Source organism: Dendrobates tinctorius, unplaced genomic scaffold (assembly GCF_039654945.1).
Source record: "Dendrobates tinctorius isolate UK_male_01 unplaced genomic scaffold, ASM3965494v1 ptg000312l, whole genome shotgun sequence".
Classification (NCBI taxonomy): domain Eukaryota; kingdom Metazoa; phylum Chordata; class Amphibia; order Anura; family Dendrobatidae; genus Dendrobates; species Dendrobates tinctorius.
Genome location: NW_027361979.1, coordinates 3511186 through 3534881, shown reverse-complemented (window position 1 = coordinate 3534881; position 23696 = coordinate 3511186). Strand labels below are relative to the sequence as shown.

The 23696-nt window shown below is 47.7% G+C and overlaps 1 protein-coding gene across 2 annotated transcripts in view; it reads right to left on the bottom strand.

The window, feature by feature from the left end:
• The window catches only part of ELAPOR1 (endosome-lysosome associated apoptosis and autophagy regulator 1), a 402340-nt gene that overhangs the window by 116417 nt on the left and 262227 nt on the right, over positions 1 to 23696 (bottom strand). The window contains exons 13-15 of one of the 2 annotated variants that reach the window (XM_073561047.1): positions 22532 to 22672; positions 14157 to 14411; positions 4267 to 4440 (exon numbers count right to left, since the gene is read on the bottom strand). In XM_073561047.1, coding sequence (XP_073417148.1) covers positions 4267 to 4440; positions 14157 to 14411; positions 22532 to 22672 — 570 coding nt within the window. The remainder of the gene's footprint in view (positions 1 to 4266; positions 4441 to 14156; positions 14412 to 22531; positions 22673 to 23696) is intronic. The other variant, XM_073561048.1, reaches the window with a different exon arrangement.

Below are 23696 nucleotides of genomic sequence, written 5' to 3'. Positions count from 1 at the left end.
GAGGGGCAGCTGGAGTATGAAGTAGGGTGCGTTGTTGACTCCCGATGGGTGCAACGGAGACTCCAGTATCTGATACACTGGAAGGGGTACTCTCTGGAAGATCGGTCATGGGTTCCGGACAGTTAGGTGCATGTCGATCGTCTGGTGCGGGCTTTCCATGCCAGATACCCAGACAAGCCTGGGGGTCCAGTGGCCCCCCATTAAGAGGGGGTACTGTCATGGTTTGGACAGTGTTCTTGCCCTGCACTCACAGGGTTAAGTGTACGTGGCCTCTTTCTAGATCTGGGAGGGGTATTTATACTCACTCTTTACCAGGGTTCTCTGTCAGCTATACTGTTGTTCTGGCTGTACGTCTGACTCCTGGCGCGCTTGTATACTGCATAGCTTGTTTGCTTCCCATGTATGACCCAGTCTGTCCCCTCACTCTGTACTCTGTCTCTCGTTTTGGTATTATTGTCTTTTCCGGTTCTGACCTCCTGGCTTGGCTATCGTTACTCCATTACAGTTTGTCGCTATTGTACCGTCTATTGCCCGTTCTGGTTTTCTGATCCATTGCTACTTCCTGACTATCCATTCTGTCTAACCCTTTGGTACTGTCGTGCTATCTTGTGCTTTGACCCTGGCTTGATCTAGTTTCTGTCTCTGTCTATGCCTCTTGGTAACATTGTCCTGTAGTTCCCCTTCTAGGAGTTTTCCTCAGCTCCTAGCTCTCTGGAGTTTAGACCACGCCCTCAGCAGTCACATGCTTCAGGTCCTGTGAGCCTGGAGCATGCATCGTCACCACTGCTGCCCCACTCCACAGGTATCTTTGTGCACAGTTTTGTACTCAGGACACGCGCACTGGCTCAGTGAGCAAGTGCAGTGGGGTGTTCCTGACAGTTTTTACATACATTCCATTAAAAGAATCAGCAGGTGCAAAAACGCATGCCAAATCCGCAATAAATCCGCAGTAAAAACACGGGTATTTTGACTTGCGGATTCTGCAGATTCTGCGTGGAAAAATCTGCACACGAATACGCAACATGTGCACATACCCTAAATTTCCTGGAGAGCTAAAGTCCCACTGCGCTGTGATTCTACAGAGGCAAAGCCATCTCATTTACCAGTACTGGAGTGCACATTTCAGGACAGCGGTGCAATGATACTGCTGGCCTGAATTGTGAATCAATCGAAAGTATCTGACCCCCATCAAAATCTGCGGAGCTATGCTTTCTAAAAATGGAAATTTCTCTTTAAGCATGGCTCAAACTATAAACTTATACCACTTCATTTTGTAAATCCTCTTATACAAGTTCACTATATCATCTTCTATACATTTGTTACTTACCTCTCCAGCGCTGTGCTCTTAATCTCCCTCTTGCACATTTGGTTATCAGTACACTGGAACAAAAATTTGCTGGACCCTAGTTCAGCGTAAACATTGGTAGTCCATGGCCACCAGATAAGGCCCACAAACCTTCTCATACTTGCTGGTGACGCGCCCCAGAGGCCGTGGAATACTCGGCGCTGGGCCCGTTAACTTCAATGGGAGCTGTCACAGTGGCAGTGACCCAGTCCGTGGCCTCAGGCGTTCATGTAAAAGGCGTTGGGTTGAATGGGGATAAAGTTTATGAAGTAATTCATGACGCCATCTGTGGTTTCTGGTCAGATTGACCAGCGCTGCAGTGTTGCTTCTCTGGGACAGATGTTGGGTGCAGCTGAGATGTTGAAGCCCTCCACAGGTAGAGCTGTAGTCACAGGGCAGTAGAGATGAGTTGGTAGATAGTTAGGTAGTGTAGATAGGAAGATGTAGCAGTGCTTGTTGAGTGGGGCAGAAAGAATGCGGAGGACACAATGGCTTGCAGTTCAATGGGCTTTACTCACAGTTCTGCTGTACACACAGATGCCTGCTTTGGTGCTGTGTCCTCCAGGTGAGGGGTCCAGACAACTTCCAGATCAGTTGTAATGCACCTTTCCAGCTTTCCCAATCAGTGTGTGCCTTTCCTGGCCGTCTTCAAACAATATACTGCTTTTCCCGCCTTACTTCCACTCCAGCACTTCACAGTTATCGTTCTGGTCCGGCAGCTGCGAATCCTGTTCAGACAACGCCTCACCTTCTCTGTGATTCTGTATAGCCGCCTTTCCAGTTGGACTAACCGTGGTAGGGGCGATGGTCCATAAAGTAACCAAAGCTGTCGGCTTGCTAGTGGCACCCTGAAGAATGCGATCTAGGCTAGGGGCTGTTCCCTTTGTGACCAGTTTCTTCCTCCACCTGACCTGTGGTCAGCGTAGATAAGGGACCCACGGGGAGTTTGCTCCAGCCATGTCCTAGAAGAACCTTCTTTCCTAGAGATCTTCCTTTGTATTCCAATCTGTCCAGCAGCCTCTAAGCAGTAGAGCTGCTGCAGACACGTCCTTCTGCTTTCCCTCTGGCATCCCGGCAGCCTTTTTGGATAGGCGTGGTGCAATGTTATGTCTGCGTCACAACACAAATATGATGCTGCATCAAACCTAGCAATCAGAAAAGAATCTGGACATTCCTGCAAATAGGGGCAAAGATTGACGGGTTCTGGTTCAGTGGCCATGTACTACTGTTATGGCCTCTGACTAGGGCTGCGTGAATCTTTTTGCTCAACTATAGTTACCACTAGCGGCTTGGTTTCCCATATCCATTTTGATGAGGACACTCATTTTAACAACATTACTCAGGCTGTGGTTGAATGAGGTCGGATACAGTCTAGCAGACCTCAGACCTGTTCTAACCGGTCATACACGTCTTTTGTGAGGCTTTGGAGTACTTTTTAATTCACAGTAAATAAAATTTTCTGAAAAATTTTGGGGAAAAAATTTGGTGACATTGAGGAGTTTGAATTTCTATTGCTAATCTCGAACAGACAATATTTAGGGAGAAAAGCAAACTTTACAGAAGTACGAGGCTGAATATACACACAATATTGTGTGACCTGTGGGTAGACAACATAAAGCCAGTATTAGCAGTAGTTTAATCAGTATTTTGTACTTAAAAGTTGGCATATTCTTTTACTCAGTGTGGTTTCCACTTATGGTTTTGATGAACATCACTCCAGTCTTGACTTATACGCTAATCGTCTTCACATGGTTACATTAGCTAAATAAAAAAAGTGTGTCATTTTGTCCTTCTTCTGGCCAGTATTGATCAGTACGGTGCACAAAATCTCAAAAAAAAACAAAAAAAAAAAACTTGTTAATCACTTTTTGTTTTACACTTGTGAACTCTATCGGTGGTGGGTATCACTGTCACCAACTAAGAGACATCCGTTTAATGCATTTCCCTCCACAAATGTGGTGCGTACAGCAGCTTATAAATTCTGATGCTAACTAAATACTCATCAAAATAGTACTGTGTAAGGGCAGCATTTATCCATTATACACCAAAACTGTTATTAAAGATTAACCCAACGTGTTAAATTATGGAATGACTACAATTAGTATAGCTTTTCTATTAGTGTAGTGATTGTCCCCTTCTGGAAAACTTGCCTGTATAATCATTTAGTGGTTATGAAAAGATCTACACTCTACTTACCCTTCCCTAGTCTAGCACTCTCTCTTCAATATTCATTCAATATTAATGAACAATAACATCTCGCCATAGTATCGCCATAGTATCCAATTTACGCAGCACTGAAAGCACTAAAGGGATTTTTTGAAATATGCAAAATGCTACACAGCGGAGAAGTAAAGCTTGAAACAATGAAATAATATTTTCTTGCCTTTCATCCATTTTGTACCATCTGCTGCTCTTTGCTGGTACATTTACATTGGTTGCAGACGTGACCATGCGTGCAGTAAAAAAAAAAAAAAAAAACTTTTTTGTAGTTTCAGCACACGATGTAGAAAATTTAGAAAAAGCCTTTATTTAGTCCATCATTAAAAAATACAATTCCAACTGAGATAAAAGCATGTGTAGGCTTACGCGTTTCGGATCATGTTTGACCCTTAATCATGACCATGCGTGCAGTATACCCCATGTCTGCTGCCAATCACTGCACTATGGGGTGTGATGTCTACAGCCAATGCCAGCAGGAATGACGTGCCCAAGCAAGTATGTTTTACTACTATAGACGAATATGTTCGGCTTTTTATGTATTTTAGACAATCCCTTTAACAAAGTTTTTAGTTTTCATTAAATAAAATCATATGATGCATAAGCAATGCAATACAATTCTAAAAATATAGTTTATAGGTTTACTGTACAGGACTTAACAGATTATTCTACTTATACATATATAGTCTTACAAAGTAACAAACCTGATGTCCACAAAGGCTGAGACTGAACTGATGATAAAATTTCACCCCTCTGCTTGTGAAGCTGGGATTCCCAGTAAATGTTGTTGTGTTCTGAAGTAATGAAAAATCATATTGCAGTTCCCTTCTCCCATCTGATATTGTAACGTGGCAATCATTGTAGCATAAGGAATGAGCCTAGAACCAATCATTAAGGGAGAAAAAGTCACAAATCCGCAACACTCGTCATAAGCACAGAATTACTGCAGTATCGAAAACTGCTTAAACATTATATTTTGCATACATACATATTATACTATATATACACACACTTAATGAAATTGAAAAAGAGAAAGAAGAAAGAAAAAGAAAAAGTTGTGGAATTATGGAAATCATAGGATCGATAGACGTGGCACTCATACTTGATACTGAATAAATCAAGGTTTTGAAAATTCCATTTTGTTTTCATTTGCAGTTCACTAACATTTTTATTTATTATCTGATTTCTAAAATTCCACAGATATGTAGATGGAGAGAGTTGAGTACTGCTACCATAAACTATCTCGAAATTCCAGGTTATTTTTAAAGAAAATAGTGATCTAAAACACAAAGAGAATTACGCGGGACTGTAATTTAGGCCTGTTCGAAATGTAGCATTAAACATAAAAACTGAAAGACTTTGCTATTCATTGGTGCTGGTTTCCAATGTACTCCGCCAGTAGGGTTAATAAACCTTACATTTTGCCAAATTTAAACCCAGATTCCTTACATGAACGAAATGCAAATATTTAGAAACATTTGCGGGATTGCTGTTATTTTCAGTTACCGTACATCTTGCAATTTTTCTTTTATTCTAGTTTACACATCCTACATAACTTAATCTGAATATCATGCGATTTACCAAATGTAAAACAAAAATGGTTTTGTAGCTAAACTGTTTAATGTTCTAACATTTGTCATTCTACATTAATAGTTTCCAGAAAAGTTTTTTGTTTAATTTGCAACAAGTACATTGTTTCCCCTTATGACAATAGAAACCAGTGTGTGTTAACGATTAGTGATAAGCGAGTATACTCGTTGCTCGGGCTTTCCTGAGCATGCTTGGTTGTCCTCCGATATTTTGGCGTGCTCGGAGATTTAGTTTTCGTCGCCTCAGCTGCATGATTTGCGGCTGCTGGACAGCCTGAATACATGTGGAGATTCCCTAACAAACAGGTAATCCCCACATGTATTCATCCTGTCTAGCAACCGCAAATCATGCAGATGCGTCAACAGAAACGAAATCTCCGAGCACTTCCAAATACTCAGAGGTCACCCAAGCAACGAGTATACTTGCTCATTACTATTAATGATGTTTGAAGTGTCTTTTCTGAGAACATTCTAGACTGGGGAAAGCAAATAGGGCAATTGGGGGGGGGTTATGAGGGAAAATGTGCAACTTCCTGAAAAAAAGCCTTTTAATGTATCCCTGATATAATTCTGGTAAATATTAAATTATTCTTCAAATAGTTGAAATGCAACAGTGTGTAGTGATAAATACCGGCTCATCAATGGAAGAGTTACAAGCGATGGACACATTGTGAAGTTATGTTGAGCTCTTTCTCTGAACTGTATTGCCCTATTCAGAATCCATTTTGACAGGGGTGTGATTCAGCCGGTTCTCCCCGATTCGGTGGAACCAGTTGTTAAAAAAGCAGCCGGTTCCCCGAACCGGGGAGATCCAAAGCTGTGATCAGGTACTTTGATGTTGTTGCAGGCAAGGAGCAGAGGAGGACTCTTGCTCTGCTTCCCGCCGGATACCGCGCATTAATACGTGCTCTGCTCTGTCTGACTCTGACTACTGGACAGAGCAAAGCACACCTCAGCGGCCCCCGCGCACTGATTCCTGCGGCGCAGTGCAGCTATTGGCAGGTAACTGGAGCTCACTGGAGGAGTCACTGCGCGCCGCTGCCCAGTCAATGTGAGCTGAGCCTGAGCCTGGACTCGTCTGTGTGTGGCCTGCCTCTCTGCCTTTGCCATGTGCCATAATTTCTATCCCCGGTGGCCCGGTCACTGGTGGTGCAGGCGTGATTTGCTTTCTGTGCACACCCGGAGGAGCAGGACGGGCGGTGCGGGGCCTGGTCATACAGGAGGCCTCAACCGCGGAATTACTTCAGTCTTCAGAGTCAGACGCATCGCAGCCTGTGTATGGTACAGGCCAACGCCAGGTCAGTTACTGTATGTGCTGCCTATTGGGGACCTGTGCAGTGCTGCCTATTAGGGACCTGTGCCTGCCTATTGGGGACCTATGCCTGCCTATTGGGGACCTGTGCTGATATTGGGAACAATACTGCCTTTTGGGGACCTGTGCTGCCTATTGGGGACCTGTGCTGCCTATTGAAGACCTGTGCTGCCTATTGGGGACCAATGCTGCCTATTGGGGACCTGTGCTGCCTTTTGGGGACCTGTGCTGCCTTTTGGGGACCTGTGCTGCCTATAGGGAACAATGCTGCCTATTGGGGACCTGTGCCTGCATATCGGGGACCTGTGCTGCCTATTGGGGAACAATGCTGCCTATTGGGGACCAATGCTGCCTATTGGGGACCTGTGCTGCCTATAGGGAACAATGTTGCCTATTGGGGACCTGTGCTGTCTATAGGGAACAATGCTGCCTATTGGTGACATTTACCTGCCTACAGTATACAGTATTATAGTATGGGATGTGACATCACCGCACAGTATACAGTATTATAGAATGTAATGTGACATCATCGGACCGTATACGTATTATAGGATAAGATAAGATGTCATAGGATAAAGGTGTGTGTGTAAATGGGTGTGGCTTTAAAATGGGTGTGGTTTTCAAACACACAAACACAGAACCTGTTGTTAAAAATTTGAATCCCACCCCTGCATTTAGAGTAAGAGAATCTGCTTAAATGTTTACATATCTGATTTTATTTCACAGAGAACAGCTCCTTTGTGCTGCAATTGTATTTATTTCTAGGAATAAGCTCTCAACCAGGATTAGCCTTTATGTTATGTTTAAGGTGAAACCACTGTTGCAAGATTTTAAAGGAATATGTCATTGCTTATGAAATCTGCACTCAAATCAAAACTCCCTAGACCCTTCCTGCTTGACTTCTCCATTCCTTACTTATAAATAAAATGTCCTTAGACCCATCTCTCCATGGACTTCATTACTGGCCTGGTATCCTCCAAAGGAAAGACTGTTATGTGGGTGGTGGTGGGCAGAGTAGGTAAATCGTGTAATTTTGCTCCAATGACTGGTTGCCCAACTCTCAGACACCAAACTGTTAACCATTTACCGATATCCGCTGTACATGTACTGCTCAAGTCGGTAGGGGGTGAATGGAGCAGGCTCACGGGATTAGCTCGCCCTGAGGCATAGCTAGGGGTTTGGTTCGGGAGGGAACTTCTGAGTGTACCCCTAACCATGTGACCCTGATTACAACAATGGTGGCGCACCCTAATAGTAGATGTAGGAGAACCTCAGCAGATTACTGCGCTGTTACTGAAAAAATCTCCATACAAAGACAAACATTGATATTACCACCATGTGGTAACAGTGGTAGATACCAGCCCTACAGAACATATAAGATTACAGCACAGTTATAGATGGGGACTTACAGCGGATGTTCTTTCTGATGTAGTCGTTAACTTTTTCCGTCTTTTCCATCTGGTCCAGACTGAAATGCCGAATTCTGCAGTCACGACTCATATACAGAGATTACAGCAGAGACACATCTGATTTATCACATTTCCTGCACCGTCTCCATTCATCCACAACTTCCTCATCCTGCTGATACCCCAATGCTGAGCAGCTGCTTCTGTATGTGTCCTTATTACTGCACCTGCTGTATAGTACTGTGTTCCCTCTAATTTTCCACCTACTGAAGCCCTAGATTTCCCTTTCATTGCACTTTTAAAGTATGATGTCAACAAAAGTGCCCCACAAACACTAAGATACCCCAACAGTGAATTCCTCCACAGTACCCTCTACACACACAGTATCATGACTACTGTAACCTACTGTAACCCACCCCGCAACTAATTCATTACCCCTGGTCCATACAGCATAATGCATCCACTCATGGTCCATACAGCAAAACGCATCCCCCTATGGTCAATACAGCATAATGCATCCCCCCATGGTCCATAAAGTATAATGCATCCCCTCTGGTCGTCACAGCATAATGCATCCCTACCTGGTCCATACAACATAATGCATCCCCAAATGGTCCATACAGCAAAACATATCCCTATGGTACACACAGTATAAAGCATCCCCCTCATGGTCCATACTGTATAATGCATCCCCCCATGGTCCATATAGTATCATGCATCCCTTCTGGTCTTCACAGCATAATGCATCCCCACCTGGTCCATACAGCATAATGCATCCCCAAATGGTCCATCCAGCAAAATATATCCCCATGGTCAATATAGTATAAAGCATCCCCACTCCACGGTCCATAAAATATAAAGCATACCCCCTCATGTGTAAAGCATCTTCCATTGTTTATACAGTGTAATGCATCCCCCACATGGTCCATACAGTATAAAGCATCCCCCCATTGTCTATACAGTATAATGCATCCCCAGATAGCCCATACAGTATAAAGCATCCCCCCATTGTCTATACAGTATAATACATCCCCCTCATTGTGTATACAGTATAATACATACCCTCATTGTCTATACAGTATTATACATCCCCCATGGTCCATGCAGTATAATACGTCTGTTACACTGCTCCATCATACTCACCCGGCCTCCGCTCCCACGCCGCAGCCTCTCTCCACCCGACGGCCATGGCGGTCACCTCTGACAGGCTCGTGGCCGACGCCATCCCTGCATGCAATGCGCATGCGCCAAAGGCCGCGGCCGCACCTCCCTGCTGCTTCTTGTGCTCCGGCTGTGCCCTGACCCGGAAGTACCTTTGGACCAATGGCAGACCAGATGGGGCTATATCAGGCAGCTTCCCCCTGAGGGAGGTGCCGCCTGATCATTGTGTTACCTTGCACACTGAGCCCTGCTTCCTCCTTTGCTCTCTACAGTCTCTCGTTGCCGTCCTCAGTGTTTCCTGCACCAGCCTCGCAGCCTGTCTTCCGTGTTCGCTAACAGTTATTCTCAGTCCTGCTCCAGTGTTCCTGTTTCCTCCATCTCCTGCCTCCGGTGTTCCTGTTCCATCCTGTTCCAGTCCTGCCTTCCTACTCCAGTCCTGCCTCCGGTGTTCCTGTTCCATCCTGTTCTAGTCCTTCCATCCTCCTTTATTCCTGTTCCAACTCTGTCCTGTCATCTACACTTCTGTTCCTCCACGTTCCAGTCTATAGTCTTACTCCATTCCTGTCTCCTGTGTTCCAGCCCTGTTCTGTCATCTACACTTCAGTCCCACTGTCCTACTCCAGTCCATCCTGAGCCGCCCCTCTCGGTACCGGCTACCGTGGTACTCGAACCCCTGGGACTGTTCCTAACGGTCCCTGTATAGGGGTCGGTTCCACCAGGCAGCTCGCTCGGGGCCCCTTGGTGCCACGGTCCAGAGGGTCCACTCCTGGAGATTCCGGCTCCTGACCACCCACTCTAACAACGTCCCCCATTGTCTGTACAGTATAATACATCCGCCTCATTGTGTACACAGTATAATACACCCCCTCATTGTATATACAGTATAATACATCCCGCCATGGTCCTCAATACAGTTTTATCTGTACACCGTGTTCTAAAAAAACAATAAAATACAATACTCACCTCTCCTCCTCGTTCCCCCGCTGCTTTGGTCTCCGCAGCGACAGCTTGTCTTCTGAAGTGTTGCAAGTCTTAGCGTACAGGATGCCATTTAGTGACATCATCGCGCTGAGACATCAGACGTTGAAGAAGAATGATGAGGGAGGAAGCGTCACCTGACGCTCCCTCCTCCAACTTGCTTTAGGGGCCCTGTGTCAGAGCTGAAACCGCCCAGCTCACGGGCCCCATAAAGAAAGAACAGGAAGATAGTGTCTCCCTACTCCTCCGCACAGCTTAACTGTATCGGCGTGCGCAGCACACTGATACAGTTTGAAGTATCGTAGCTCCGGGTAGGCCCCCTCAGAGTGGGGAGCCTGGGACGACCACACCCTCTGCCCCCCTGGTAGCTGACTTACACTGCAACTATTAATCATTACTAAATGTTTATCTATGAAGATTACATTGTTACATGCTTGATTATATGTACTTGTTTGCTATTGTTATAGTTCATATGGTGCGCCCGGCAGGGCCGTGGGATTACTCTGTACTGGGCCAGTCCTTAAAGTGATGTCACGGCAATGTAATAACCTGCAGGAACGCGGAAGGTAGAGCAAGGGTTAAACAGGGTTTATTTACAGGGATGTTCACTCCAGTGGGTCCAGGAAAGAGGACCAACGGTGTGTCTGGGCCGGAACTAGGACAGCTGTTACCCATGTTCCTGGGGGGTACAATTGGTGACCAGACAATGAGAGGGCGGGACAACTATGACTATAGGATGAGGAGCACATGAAAACAAGGGAAACTTGGTGGGAAGAGAGTCTGCACGTAGGTGGGAGGAGTGAAGCAGGCCTCCCCCTTCAGCAATGAGTCAGCACATTGGACAGAGGAGCGTGGGCACCCGACCTGTCAGGACGTTCGACCGATACTGCACGACCAGAGACTGCTCCCAAACCCACTGCAGAACGCGGTCCTCGGCGCGCCCTCAGGCCCGGCACTTCCTGTGCATTGGACAGCACCTCTCCGCAGGCATCCCGCCTGGTGTCACCGGGCCCAGCCTCCTCGGGAACCGTGGGCTCACCTGTGCCGCTCCTCACTGTGGCTGCGGTTCCCTCCCTGGGATCTGTGGCCTCAGCTGTGCTGCTCCTCACCACGGCTGCGGCTTCCACACCGGGAACCGCGGGCTCCCCCGCTCCGCTCTCCGTCCCGGAGCTCCGACCCCAGGAGAGCTACACGGGGCCTGTATATGCCCCGCACCATGGGAGCGAGAGAACTTCCAGACCCTCCGGTATCGCTTCCTCAGCTGGACACAACGACTACAGCACCGCTGGAACAGTTCCCGTACACCACATCTGCAGGACGTCAGAGACCGATAAGTGACTTTCCACTGTTCATACCTCAGTAACCGTGGCCGCATAATGGTCACCTCCCGCCCCGTGTTAGATATCCTATGTGGAGATTGTGTATTTGTGTTTTACCTCCCTGTCTGGAGAATTCGCTGTCAGCTTTACCTTATATATTCATATAAATCTTCAGTTTAACCCTTGCTCTGCCTCCTGCTTGTCGCTGCATCCCGCGTACCCGCTAGTTATCACACACGCAGGGAGGAGAAAAATGGGGGAATTGCAACAAACGGTAATACGGTATTTAGGGTAATAAACGAAAGCAGGATAAACTTATCAGTCTGAAGAAGGCTTGATTGAAGGGTCTAATTCTCCAACGTTGGCACCGTCAACAGCGGCACATGCAGTCTCTCAAGTCTCTGTCCAGGATGAAGAAACGGCCTCTGGGGAAACCAACAGGATGTTGGGCAGTGAGATGGTGGCCTGCTCTCACCACTCTTAGTCACAAGTCCACACTCAGAATGGGTCTCCGCAGGAATGATACCACGCTCCTCTGTCAATTCAGCTACTTCTCTCAGGGGCTCTGGTCTGTCACTGCGCACGCCGGGCCTGCAGACATTAGCGTCTGTCCCAGACTTGTCAGGGGAGTCTTCTCCGGTCACGGAGGCTGGTGGGTCCACGTTCACACAAAAGGCTCTCACCCTGTACTGTCTGCCTGTCTCAGTCCTCAGCCGGAGGGCTCTTTCGAGTATGCAGTCACTCTAGGGCAGAGCGGGTGCCGCACTCACTGTTTCATAGTGTACGGCACCTGGCTTAACTTCGCTCACTCCGCTCTGCTTCGCACGCTCCGCTCTCCACTACTGGCACGGCACCACAACTTCTTTTCCGGACAGCAGCAGCACGACCTGTCACAGGGCCAGCACACTCGGGTGGGGGAAGCAGAGTGCCAACTTCTCTGTGTGCTTCACTTACTTGGTGCCAACCTCTACTGCAGCGCACGCTTTTCCTTCCTCTCCCCCTATGTCAGTGTGCTCTCCTTAGGCTCTCCCCACCCCCTCCTGTCAACACGAAACTCCGTCTCTCCTCTCCTTCCCTCCTGCAGCAGGGGAAGGCCCGCTTCCCCCAGGCTTCCCCCCGGAAACAGAGGATGCAGCCCCTTCAGTTCTGGACCAGGCATGCAAGTACCCACGGTCCGGTCCACCTCCTTAGGCCGGTTTCACATTTGCGCTTTATGGCGCAGCGACGGCCTGCGCACGGCCGCCTCTAGGCCCCACCCCCTGCTGGCTCCCTGCCCGCCCCATCCGGTCATTGCCACCTACTAGCGCACATGGACACTTGCGATCTGCGCACCCTATCTTTAGCATAGGGTGCGCAGATCGTGCGCTGGACGTGCGCTAGTAGGATTTTGCCGTGTGCTGCGCACTTTTGAAGGTGCGCCGTGTGCGCCGAAATGCAACATGCTGCGTTCGGCGCACACGGGCGCACCTTCAAAATTGCACAGCGCACGGCAAAATCCTACTAGCGCACGGCCAGCGCACGATCTGCGCACTCTATGCTAAATATAGGGTGCGCAGATCGCAAGTGTCCATGTGCTCTAGTAGGCGGCAGTGACCGGATGGGGCGGGCAGGGGGCAGGGCGTCGCTGCGCCATAAAGCGCAAATGTGAAACCGGCCTTACAACAGCAGTGACCCGGTCCATGGCCCTGGGAATCCAATGAAAAATTATGATAAAGGGGAAAAAGTTTATAAGAGATGATTCGTGATGCCAGCTGTGGTATTCAGCAAATAGGAGATGTTAGTCGACGCTGCTTGAGGCGATCGCTGGGGCTGATGGTGAGGGAGCAGATTTGTTACCACTCTCCACAGGTAGTGCTAAACCCCAGGGCAGTTGTTATGAGATGCGATGGTGACGATGGTGGTTGTAGTGCAGGGCAAGTGATGCAGTAAATAAATTGGAGGACACAGCAGTGTGCAGTCTTAACAGGTTTTACTCCCACTTCTGATGTTACAATCCCCAGCTGGGGTGCTGTGTCCTCAGGGTCTGTGGTCCAGACAGCTCTCAGGTACATTGGGGTACACCATGCCAGAACCCCTTCAGATGTTCCTTTCCTGGCCGTCTCACTGCGCTGGCTCCTGCCTCTCCTGCCCTGCGCCTTCACACACAGTGTCCCAAGCCAGCAGCCCCGTATCTGGTCGGGTTACGTGCTCTAGGTCCCCTTGATCCTATCTGGCTGCCTTTTCAGCGAATGTGTTGGATGTGGCTGCAGCACATGCAGATACTGCAACCTCTGGTTAGCTAGCTGAGTCCTTAGTTTCTCCACTAGTCTGGGGTCGGTTCCCTACTGCGACCTGGTCCCTCCACCCAACTACTGTCGGCGTGGATGCGATCCCCATGGGTGGATTCCTCACTATCCGTGCCCCTAGGACCCCTTCTTCCTCTCTTCCACTGAAGCTACCTTTCTGTTGTTTTCGCTCTTTCCTTTCTCTCTTTCCACTGACTGCTGGTCCAGGAATGAACTCCTCACTTCTCAAGTCCCCAGCACCAACTGAACACTTTACCTCCAACTGTCAATTCCTTCAGCTTCCCCTGCTGCTTTCTCCACCCACACCCTCTATCTAGCTTCGACCGAGTTCTGTGTGGTGCCCCCTCCTTACCTGAGAGCGGAATACCACACCTCTGGATGAGGTGCAGTACCTCTGTGGTGACTGAACCCTCAGGGGCGCCACACAAACATCAGGACTTCATAATTACAAAGGGTGTCCAAATACTTTTTTGCCACATACTGTCCCTATATATTTATATATTTTTTTCTTTTCATTTAATGTTGATATTTAATTGTTACTTACATCATTGCTCTTAGTTCCTGGGCCACATTCAGTACAAGATTCTTCTCCAAAAATTAAATAAGAAGGCAGGTAAGTATTCTTTGGGCAAGAAATGCAGCTGCTTGTTTTCTTGTCTATGTAGTGGCCAGAAGAACAGGAGATACAATGAGAGTCAGTGCCCAGGGCACATGGCTGACACCAGGATGCAACCCCATCCTTTACATTAGTAATGTTAATGGAATATATTTTTGCCATATCTGCTGTATATTTGCGGCCCTGGATATTAAAAAAAAATAAAATAAAATAAAACACAGTTAATGGGCTAACAATTTTTTGTTGCAAAAACAGTAGTTGCACAGGGTGCTCCATTCTTGCTAAATCAAGTTGGTGTTGGCATTGGTATGTTCATTAAAGGAAGTGCTTCTCCTTTGCCTGCTTCCTTCATCTACAGGCTCACCAAAGAACAACTCAGAATACCCTGTGAAAGTCACTATCTTTACAGCTAGAAATAAGAACTGTCAGCTTCTATGCTCCATTACCCAGGAGAGTTAAGACCTGAGTGAGATTAACTGACAGTTTTCATCTCTCACAGTCTCATTGCAAACACTTCTAGTAGCTTTCATAGTGCTGCAAGATCTACCAATCATAAGCAGGTATCACCATACAATGGGAAACACGGGTATTACTTACCGGTAATGTGTTTTTTTGTAACCCATGATGGCACCACGAGAGAGGGGATCCGTCCTTCCAGGACAGGAAACCTTCAAGATAAAAAGGGCGGCTCCTCTCTCCAGTTGGTTTACGGAGCACGAGAGGAAACTCCCAGGTTAATGTAAACACATAAATCATATACTTATACTCATATTCCTTCTTGACTACCAACATCCAAAGGGAGTGAATGAACAAAACAAAAGACTCATAGAGCCAAATAAGAATGATTAGATAGGGAGGGAATATAAGGGGGCCGTCATTGGTTATCAAAAATACATTACCGGTAAGTAATACCTGTGTTTTCAGTCACCCATGACAGCACCACGAGAGAATTACAGAGACTTATATTCCTAAGGAGGAACCACAGCCTGTAGAACCCTTCTCCTGAACGTGAGGTCAGAGGAGACAGCTAGATCCAGCCTAAAGAAAGTGCACAGAGAGGACCATGTGGCCGCCTTACAGATCTGGTCGATGGAGGCATCCGCTTTCTCCGCCCAGGATGCAGCCACAGCTCTTGTGGAATAGACCTATAGAAATTCAGGAATGGCCTTTCCTGCACTAACATCGGCTAACTTGATGGCCTCTCTAACCCATCTTGCTAATGTCTGCTTACACACTCTAAAGCCCTTTCTAGCCCCCTGGAAAGATACAAATAGGGCCCTTTGCTTCCACCAGGGTTCTGACATCTCTAGGTACCGCAGTAAGCACCTTCTGACATCCAAGGTGTGTAACCTCTCCTCCTTCTGATCGCTAGGGTTATAACAAAAGGATGGCAATACTATCTCCTGTGTCCTATGAAACCTAGTAACTACTTTAGGGAGATATGCTGGGTCTAATCTTAAAATCACCCTGTCCTCCATGATCTGAGTGTAAGGGGAGTTTGCTGATAAAGCGTATCAGTTGCCAATCCTGCGGGCTGAAGTAAGAGCTACTAGAAGGGATGTTTTTAATGAGACTATTTTCTCCGAGGCCAACTGCAATAGTTCTCTGTTAGCGCATTTAACACTAAGTTCAAATCCCACAGAGGGGCTCTACATGCAGGGACCAACTTTGTTCTACTACAGGCCCTAATAAACCTGGAGACCCATCTATTGCCTGCTAGGTCACAATTATACAGGGCTCCCAGGGATGAGACTGTAACAACCCTGCTGGCATCACTGCATGGCCTCCCATCCCCCAAACACCAACTTACTCACTGCTCCAGGCCATACCGTGAGTTCTGTCTGCTGCCGGCTCTATGCTGTGTGCATCTCTGCATGCTTCCTGGCTGTGTGTATAGGGGGGTGGCACCAGAACTCTCTGGTTCTAATGGAATCAGGGTGCACCTGTCTAATGTGTCCCTGACCAATTACGAAGAAGCCACTAGTATTTAGGGCAGCTCCACCCTGTGGTACCTGCCTGTGCAATGTCTTAACTCAGTTAGTGTCTTGCTACTGACCTGCCAGGTCCTGTCCTGTGTTTCACCTTCTCTGGAGGCTTGATTCCTAGCTTTGCCTTGTCCCTGCCTGTCTGCCCTCCAGGAGGCAGAATATCCTGGTCTCTGTGTTATTACTCCTGAGCTTGTCTTGTACTTGTCCTTGCCACCCTCCAGGAAGCAGAATATCCAGGTCCCTGTGTCTTTGTTCCTGTACCTTGTCTCGTACCATTACCTTGTCTGATCTCAGTCCTACCTCTGTCTCTCGGTCTCCTTGTCTGTGGCTACTTTCCCTGCTGTGTCTATCCTTGTGTCCTCTCAGCCTGCTCCGTACTCTTGCGGCTCTGCCTGCTCCGTACTTGTGGCTCTGCCTGTGCTCCACACTCTTGCGGCTCTGCTTATGCTCCGCACTCTTGCGGCTCTGCCTGCTCCGCACTCCTGCGGTTCTGCCTGTGCCCTGCTTCCGCTGCTGTGGAACCTCTTGCTGCAAACTGCAGCACCTCTCCACAGTCTTGCAGTTCACCTCCTGTATGAACAGGTCTCTACCTGCTCCTTCATACACCATTCCTTCCTGCCAGTACCAGTACCTGCTGTGTGAACAGGACCCTACCTATTCCATACACCACTCCTTCCTGCCCGTGTCCTTGTGCCTTTCAAGTCAGTCCCTGCCCCTGGGTCTCAGCCGTGCCTGCCAGTGTCTCAGCTGTGCCCGCCTGCCAGTGTCTCAGCTGTGCCCGCCTGCCAGTGTCTCAGCCGTGCCCATCAGCCTGTCTGCTACTCATACCTGTCCTAGTGTTCCTTCTCCCCAAGTGGGATCAGCAGCCACAGCCAGACACCACCCTGGAGTGGCACTCGGCAGCTACCTGCCGCACAAGCCTGACCTCACCATCAGAGGCTCCAGTGAAGACCTAGGTAGCTGTCCTAGTCACGCCCCTTCCAGGGTAGTATGGTTAGTGGCACAGTGGGGCCACAACCCCCTCACTCACGCCCACCAGTCAGGGCATGAGCTCGACAGAGACTTGAACCTTAAGGGTACTGACTGAGAGGCCCAATTCTAGCCCTTCCTAGAGGTACTCCAGTATATTTGTAATAGGAGGCTCCCTTTCTGGTTCTATCCCTAAAAAGGATAAGAACTTTCTCCAAGTTCTGCCATAGAGCCTAGTAGTCACCAGTTTCCTGCTACTGAGTAGAGTGGAAATTAACCTAGCCAAGAACCCTCTTTCCTTTAGAATTGACCTCTCAAATTCAAGGCTGTTAAATGCAGCCCGGACATCTGAGGATGTAGGAAAGTCTCCTGGGACAGAAGATCTCAATCTTCCAGAAGGACCCACAGATCCGACACAGACATTGTCCTTAGCAAATAGAACCATGGCTTCTTCAGCCAGAAGGGATCTATGAGGATAACTCTCACCCTGTCTTCTCAGATCTTCCTCAAGACAGCCGGACTGAGACATATCGGAGGAAAGGCATAGAATAGACCTGGGATCAATTTCATCTTGAAAGTGTCCACCACGTGAGGATTGTCTCCTGGATCCAGAGAGCAGAATCTTTGGACTTTCTTGTTGTTATTGGAGGCAAAAAGGTCTACTCGGCGATGACCCCACATATCTATGATCTGTCTGAACAAATTCTCCTTCAGGGACCATTTCCCCTGACTTAGTTGATTGTGACTTAGAAAGTCTGCCCTGACATTTTCTCTCCATTTGATATGCAGGAATGACAATAAGAGGAAGTATTTTTCTGCCTTTTAAACACTTGTTCAGCCACTGCCATTAGCTGACTGGAACAGGTACCTCACTGGTGATTTATATAGGCTACCGCAGTCCGGTTGTTAGAGAGTACTCTCACATGGTGGCCCCGCAAGAAGGTTAACAGTCTGTCTAACGCTCTGTCTACTGCCAAGAGTTCCCACCTGTTTGAGGAGAGTACTCTCTCCTCCTGTTACCAAGCCCCCTGTAGGTAGTGTTCGCCCATATTGGCTCCCCACCCCCAGGGAGTGGCATCCGTCGTTACTACCTTCGATACGTCGGGTACCCAAGGAACCTCCTTGGGTGTCGCACTGATCCTTAGCCACTGTAAGGGGACGCCAGGATTATAGTAGTGGCCAGAGACACTAAAGCATCAGTGTCTTGGCCTTCCCCCACAGAAAATTGCATTTCACTGTTCAGCGTACCTGCATCTCCAGGTTTGGGTCCCCTTGGGCACTTCCCAAGTGGTGATGGCCCTTCTCTGAGGCAACTCCTAGTAATTGAGACACAGTCCATAGTAACTTGAACGGTTTCTTTACTGATAACTTCACACAATATATCCACAGTTGGCACATCACAGGATACACATTCATTTTTACTTGCTTACTCAGCTCTCCCTACTTTGCTGACGCGTCTGAGTGTTTCTCCTTGTGCTTGAACCCTGCAGTGTCTGACCCAGCTTCATATCTGACCTGCCCTTCCCGTTTCTGTTTCAGTGTTGTACTGTGTGGATCCAACCTTTTGGCATGTTTCTAACTGTACTCTTGTCTCATCCCTTGGACACCGCACTCCCAACCGGCTTCTGACTCTTTGGCTTGCTTCCGACTCTGGTACTCGTCATCTCCTCTTGTACCGCGTTCCTGGCTGCTGTTGACTCAGCGTGTTTGACCTCTCTACTGCCACCTATCAGTGCCTGCTCTGCTCTACTATAGGTCTCCGCTTCATCACTCTCTGGTGGTTGCTTCCGGTATAGTGTCCCAGCAGTCACGACATATTGTTTGCGAATTGGGATGTGGTAATATGCATCCTTGAGGTCCAGGACTGCCATATAACAATCTGGAAACTGAACCTTCACCGCTGTCCTCACTGACTCCGTCTTGAATGAGGGGATGATTAAATATTTGTTCAGTGCTCTTAGATTGATAATGGTTCTCCAGGATGCATCCGGTTTCTTTATCAGAAATAGGGGGGAGGAGAACCCTTCACTATCTCCCCTGGGGCACCTCCTCTAATACTCGTTTCTCTACAAGAGACAGGATTTCTTCCTCTAGCACCTGCTGTTTGAGAGAAGATGGTTGTACGGGGGGTTTTTACATATCTGTCCTGAGGTAGGGTCTGGAACTTCAACTTCAGACTTGATGTTATGATCTGAAGGATCCAGGCATTTGAAGAAATCCTCTCCCAGGCTGGGAAGAAGAGTGAAAGCTTCCCTCCCAACTGGGAGAACGAGTCTCTGGAGAGGCTTTTTGGACTCTCGGGAGTATTTTCTGAAAAAGAAACCCCCTCCTGCGCGCATAGCGACCTCTCTTAAAAGAGCGTCGAAAGGAAGGAAAGGGCGTACCGCGAAACCTTTTTTATCACGTGCTTTTTCAAGAATTTTGTCCAAGGCTGGACCATACAGAAACTTACCCTCGCAGGGGAGGGAACAAAATTTGGCTTTTGCTTGTAAGTCTCCATGCCATCCCTTCAGCCAGACCGACCTGCGTTAGACAATGCAGCCGACCGGGCAGCCAACCTCGCTGAGTCCGCTGAGGCGTCCGCCAGAAATGCTGCTGCTCCTTTATGGGTTGATATTGAAGTCAGAATCATCTCCCTAGGTACCTGCTGTTCAAGCTGGTCCTCCAGGTTATCTAGCCAGACTTTCAGAGACCTGGCTGCGATGGCCGGTCTTAAGGCTCTTGCCGAGGACTCCCAGGTTGCTTTGAGGAAGCTAGCAGTTTGTCTGTCCAGCGGCTCTTTTAGCGATTCCAGGTCTTCAAAAGGCAAAGAAGATCTTTTTGAATTCTTTGATATCGCTACATCCAGTCTCAGGGCTTTATCCCAAGAGGAGGAAGCCTCCTAGTCAAATGGTTACTTTCTTTTAAAAGAAGCCAGACTCTGCTTCCTATCAGGCATCTCACATTCCCTTCTGAAGAGACTCTGCAACTGCTCGTTAATTGGGAAGATTCTGGGCTACTTCTGCTCAAGACTCTTGAACATGACATCCTGCACCGACCTCTTAGCTTTCTGGTCTACTAAACCCATAGTGGACTTTATAGCCTTTACAAACTTATCCATCTTCTCTATAGGAAAGCAGTGGCAATCTTCCGAGCTAGTATCCGATGAGGTGGCCGACTGGTCAGATGCCCACAGGTCCTCTGACCCAGTAGAGTCCTCAGGCATTGAAAGAGGTTCTCTGGATCTCCTTCCCCCCTACACCTCTATCCCCAGCTGGGACCAGAGCGCTAACAGACCTCTACACTTCTGCCTTAATCAAAGACCTCAGACTGGTATCAACCCACAGAGATTCTACTGAGATCGTCTGCGCTATACAGGACTGGCATAGCCTCTTTGTCCATTCTTTCAATAACTGCTGTCCGCAGAGGGGGCACTCCCTAGAATTTGTCTTGCTGCTACACTTTCTAGGGACCTCCTATACCACCCCTTAAGCCATCAAAGATTGTGGGAAGGAGGGCAGCAGGAAGAGAGAGAGTAAGAGAGAGAGAGTGTGAGAGAAAGAAAGAACATTAGAGAGCTGTTCTTTCTCGAAGCTCACTCACCACTCGGACGCTTTTACGTGTACCGGATCAGGAGGCTGAATAATGCCAGAAGGATCTCCCCTGGAGACTGTGGTTCCTTTCTTCCTGGTAGTATAACGGCTCCTCGCCGTATCATGTGTGCTGCCCGAGTGGCCCCCACTGCTGCTGGCCCGACGAGGCTGCGGGGGCGTTTGCTTTCTCTTCACACTGTGAGGACATGACGGGTGTCTTTTCTCCGGTGTCTGCAGCAACACCGGTTGGTCCAGTTCCTGCTCCTGCGGTGACAGTAGCTGCTCAGGCTCCATTGTGACGCCGCCATCTATTTGCCAGTGGTCTCCTTTATGTTCACATGGGACCGACGGCTGGCACATACCACCCTCAGGCTCTCCTCCGGAAGCCGTCCATGAGGACTTCTTGTTCATGCTGACAATCCCGTGCATCATCCGGACTCGACTTGGTCCATGCTCCCGGCCGTACCTGCAGCGCAGACTGGGAAGCACCACACTGCTTCCATCCTTCCTCCTCCCGGCACGCCGATGCATCCAGAGAGACCCGGCTTGGAAGCACTGCCGCACCAGTGCCCAGCCGACACACGCTCAGGGAGGGAACCCCTTGGGACCTCCGTGGGGTTACCGGCACCTGGCAACGGCCACAGCAGCCCCCGACTGCCCCCTTCAACCGACACAGGTCCAGGCATACTCTTCTATGTTCACCCGGAAAAAGGATGTGCCTCTGGGCAGCATGGCTAGCAAAAGCCCGCACAGGCTCGCTCAGGGAGGGCATCACCGGGGACCTCCGAGGCGCTATTGGTACCTGGTGACGGCCACAGCAGACACCTGTCTACCCCAATTCCCAACCATCCGAGGCATCCTCTTCTATCTTCACTGCCATTGTTACCTAGAGTTCCCCATCAAGGACAGGAAACCAACTAATGCGGAGAGAGGAGCCGCCCTTTTTATCTTGAAGGTTTCCTGTCCTTGAAGGGCAGATCCCCTCTCTTGTGGTGCCTTCATGGGTGACTGAAAATAAAAAAACATTTGCCCTCTATAATTTAGAACAGGCTGTGTGAGATAATGACACAGTCTACTTTTGTGAAAGAATAATTACATGTACCAGAGCACAGCAGACCTGAATGTGATTAACAGCTTTCATCTCCAGCATCGCAAGCATTACACTTGCTTTGACAATGCTAAAGTATATTTGGATCTGACAATAAACCTCATTCAAATTTCAACTTGAGAGGACAGCTACTAGAAATATATGTAATGAGACTTAACTTCTGCAGCTCTGCCCCTCCCCAAACTGAATGTCAGAAAGAAATGAAAGCCATCAGTTAATCATACTTTGGTTTGCTGTCGTCCAACAGTCATTACTCTGCAGTTAGAAGAGCAGGCAAAATAAAAATTTTTATTCTACTCTGCAGCACCTATTACATTGTGTGTCCAGTTCAACATAAAAAATTCAGTGACAAGTTCTCTTTGAAGGTCGTGGTCCTTTGGTCTCTATAATTTAAGTTTAATAGCAGTTCCATCCCTTTAAGTCAGTGAAGTACAATTATAAAAAAGTTATCTGAATTGTATAATCATACTTACCATCCTTTTACTGTTCCATATTGTTACATTTAAGCACCACACTGATATCACCTAAAAATGCCCCCAAAATGCCCACAGAAAGCATAAGCCAATCCTTTCTGTATCTCAAACAAATATATTTGTAGCAAAAGTAGAATGAAGCAGAAAAGCATACATACAAAGCACACAAAACTAACACAGACTACTTACTTACCCCATCTGTTCGAAAGCTGGTTCTTAGGAACGCCCAAGAAAAAGTAGTGTTTGCGTTAATCTTCAAATCATGGGAATATGACTGCTTGTCTCTAGTGCCATTCCAGCTTTCTACCAGTGAACTTACTTCCATGTTCACGGCCTAAGAATATAAAAAAAAAAAAAAAAAAAAAAGGAGGTGGTCCACAGAAGTGACAACTCTACATACTGTGATGGGCAAATAAGCAGAAACTGTATTAATATATACAGTGGGAGAAATAACTATTTGATCCCTTGCTGATTTTTTATGTCTGCCCACTGACAAAGACATGAACAGTCTATAATTTTATGGGTAAGTTAATTTTAACATTGAGAGATAGAATATCAAAAATAAAATCCAGAAAATCATATTGTATAAATGAAATACATTTATTTGCATTTTTCAATGAGAAATAAGTACATGATCTCCTACCAATCATTAAGAGTTCTGGCTCCTACAGACCAGTTAGATGCTCCTAATCAACTCGTTACCTGCATTAAACAATGCTGCTGTCTTTCATAGTCACCTTTATAAAATACTCCTGTCCACAGACTCAATTAATCAATCAGACTAACCTCTACAACATGGGCAAGACCAAAGAGCTTTAAAAGGATGTCAGGGACAAGATCATAGACTTGCACAAAGCTGGAATGGGCTACAAAACCATAAGTAAGACGCTGGGTGAGGAGACAACTGTTGGTGCAATAGTAAGAAAATGGAAGAAATACAAAATGAGTGTCAATCAACATCGATCTAGGGCACCATGCAAAACCTCACATCGTGGGGTATCCTTGATCATGAGGAAGGTGAGAGATCAGCCTAAAACTACACAGGGAAACTTGTTAATGATCTGAAGGCAGCTGGGACCATTGGTAACACATTACACTGTAAAGGTTTAAAATCCTGCAGTGCCCGCAAGGTCCCCCTGCTCAATAAGGCACATGTGTCTCTCCTCCACACTTATCCGCCTCCAAGACTTCTCCCAAATAGCCCCCATCCTCTGGAATTCCCTGCCCCAACACGTCCGGCTATCAACCACACTCAGATCCTTCAGACGGAACCTGAAAACCCACCTCTTCAGGAAAGCTTACAGCCTGCAGTGATCCCCGCTGCCTCCTCACCACTACTGGAGCTACCGCCTCACCTT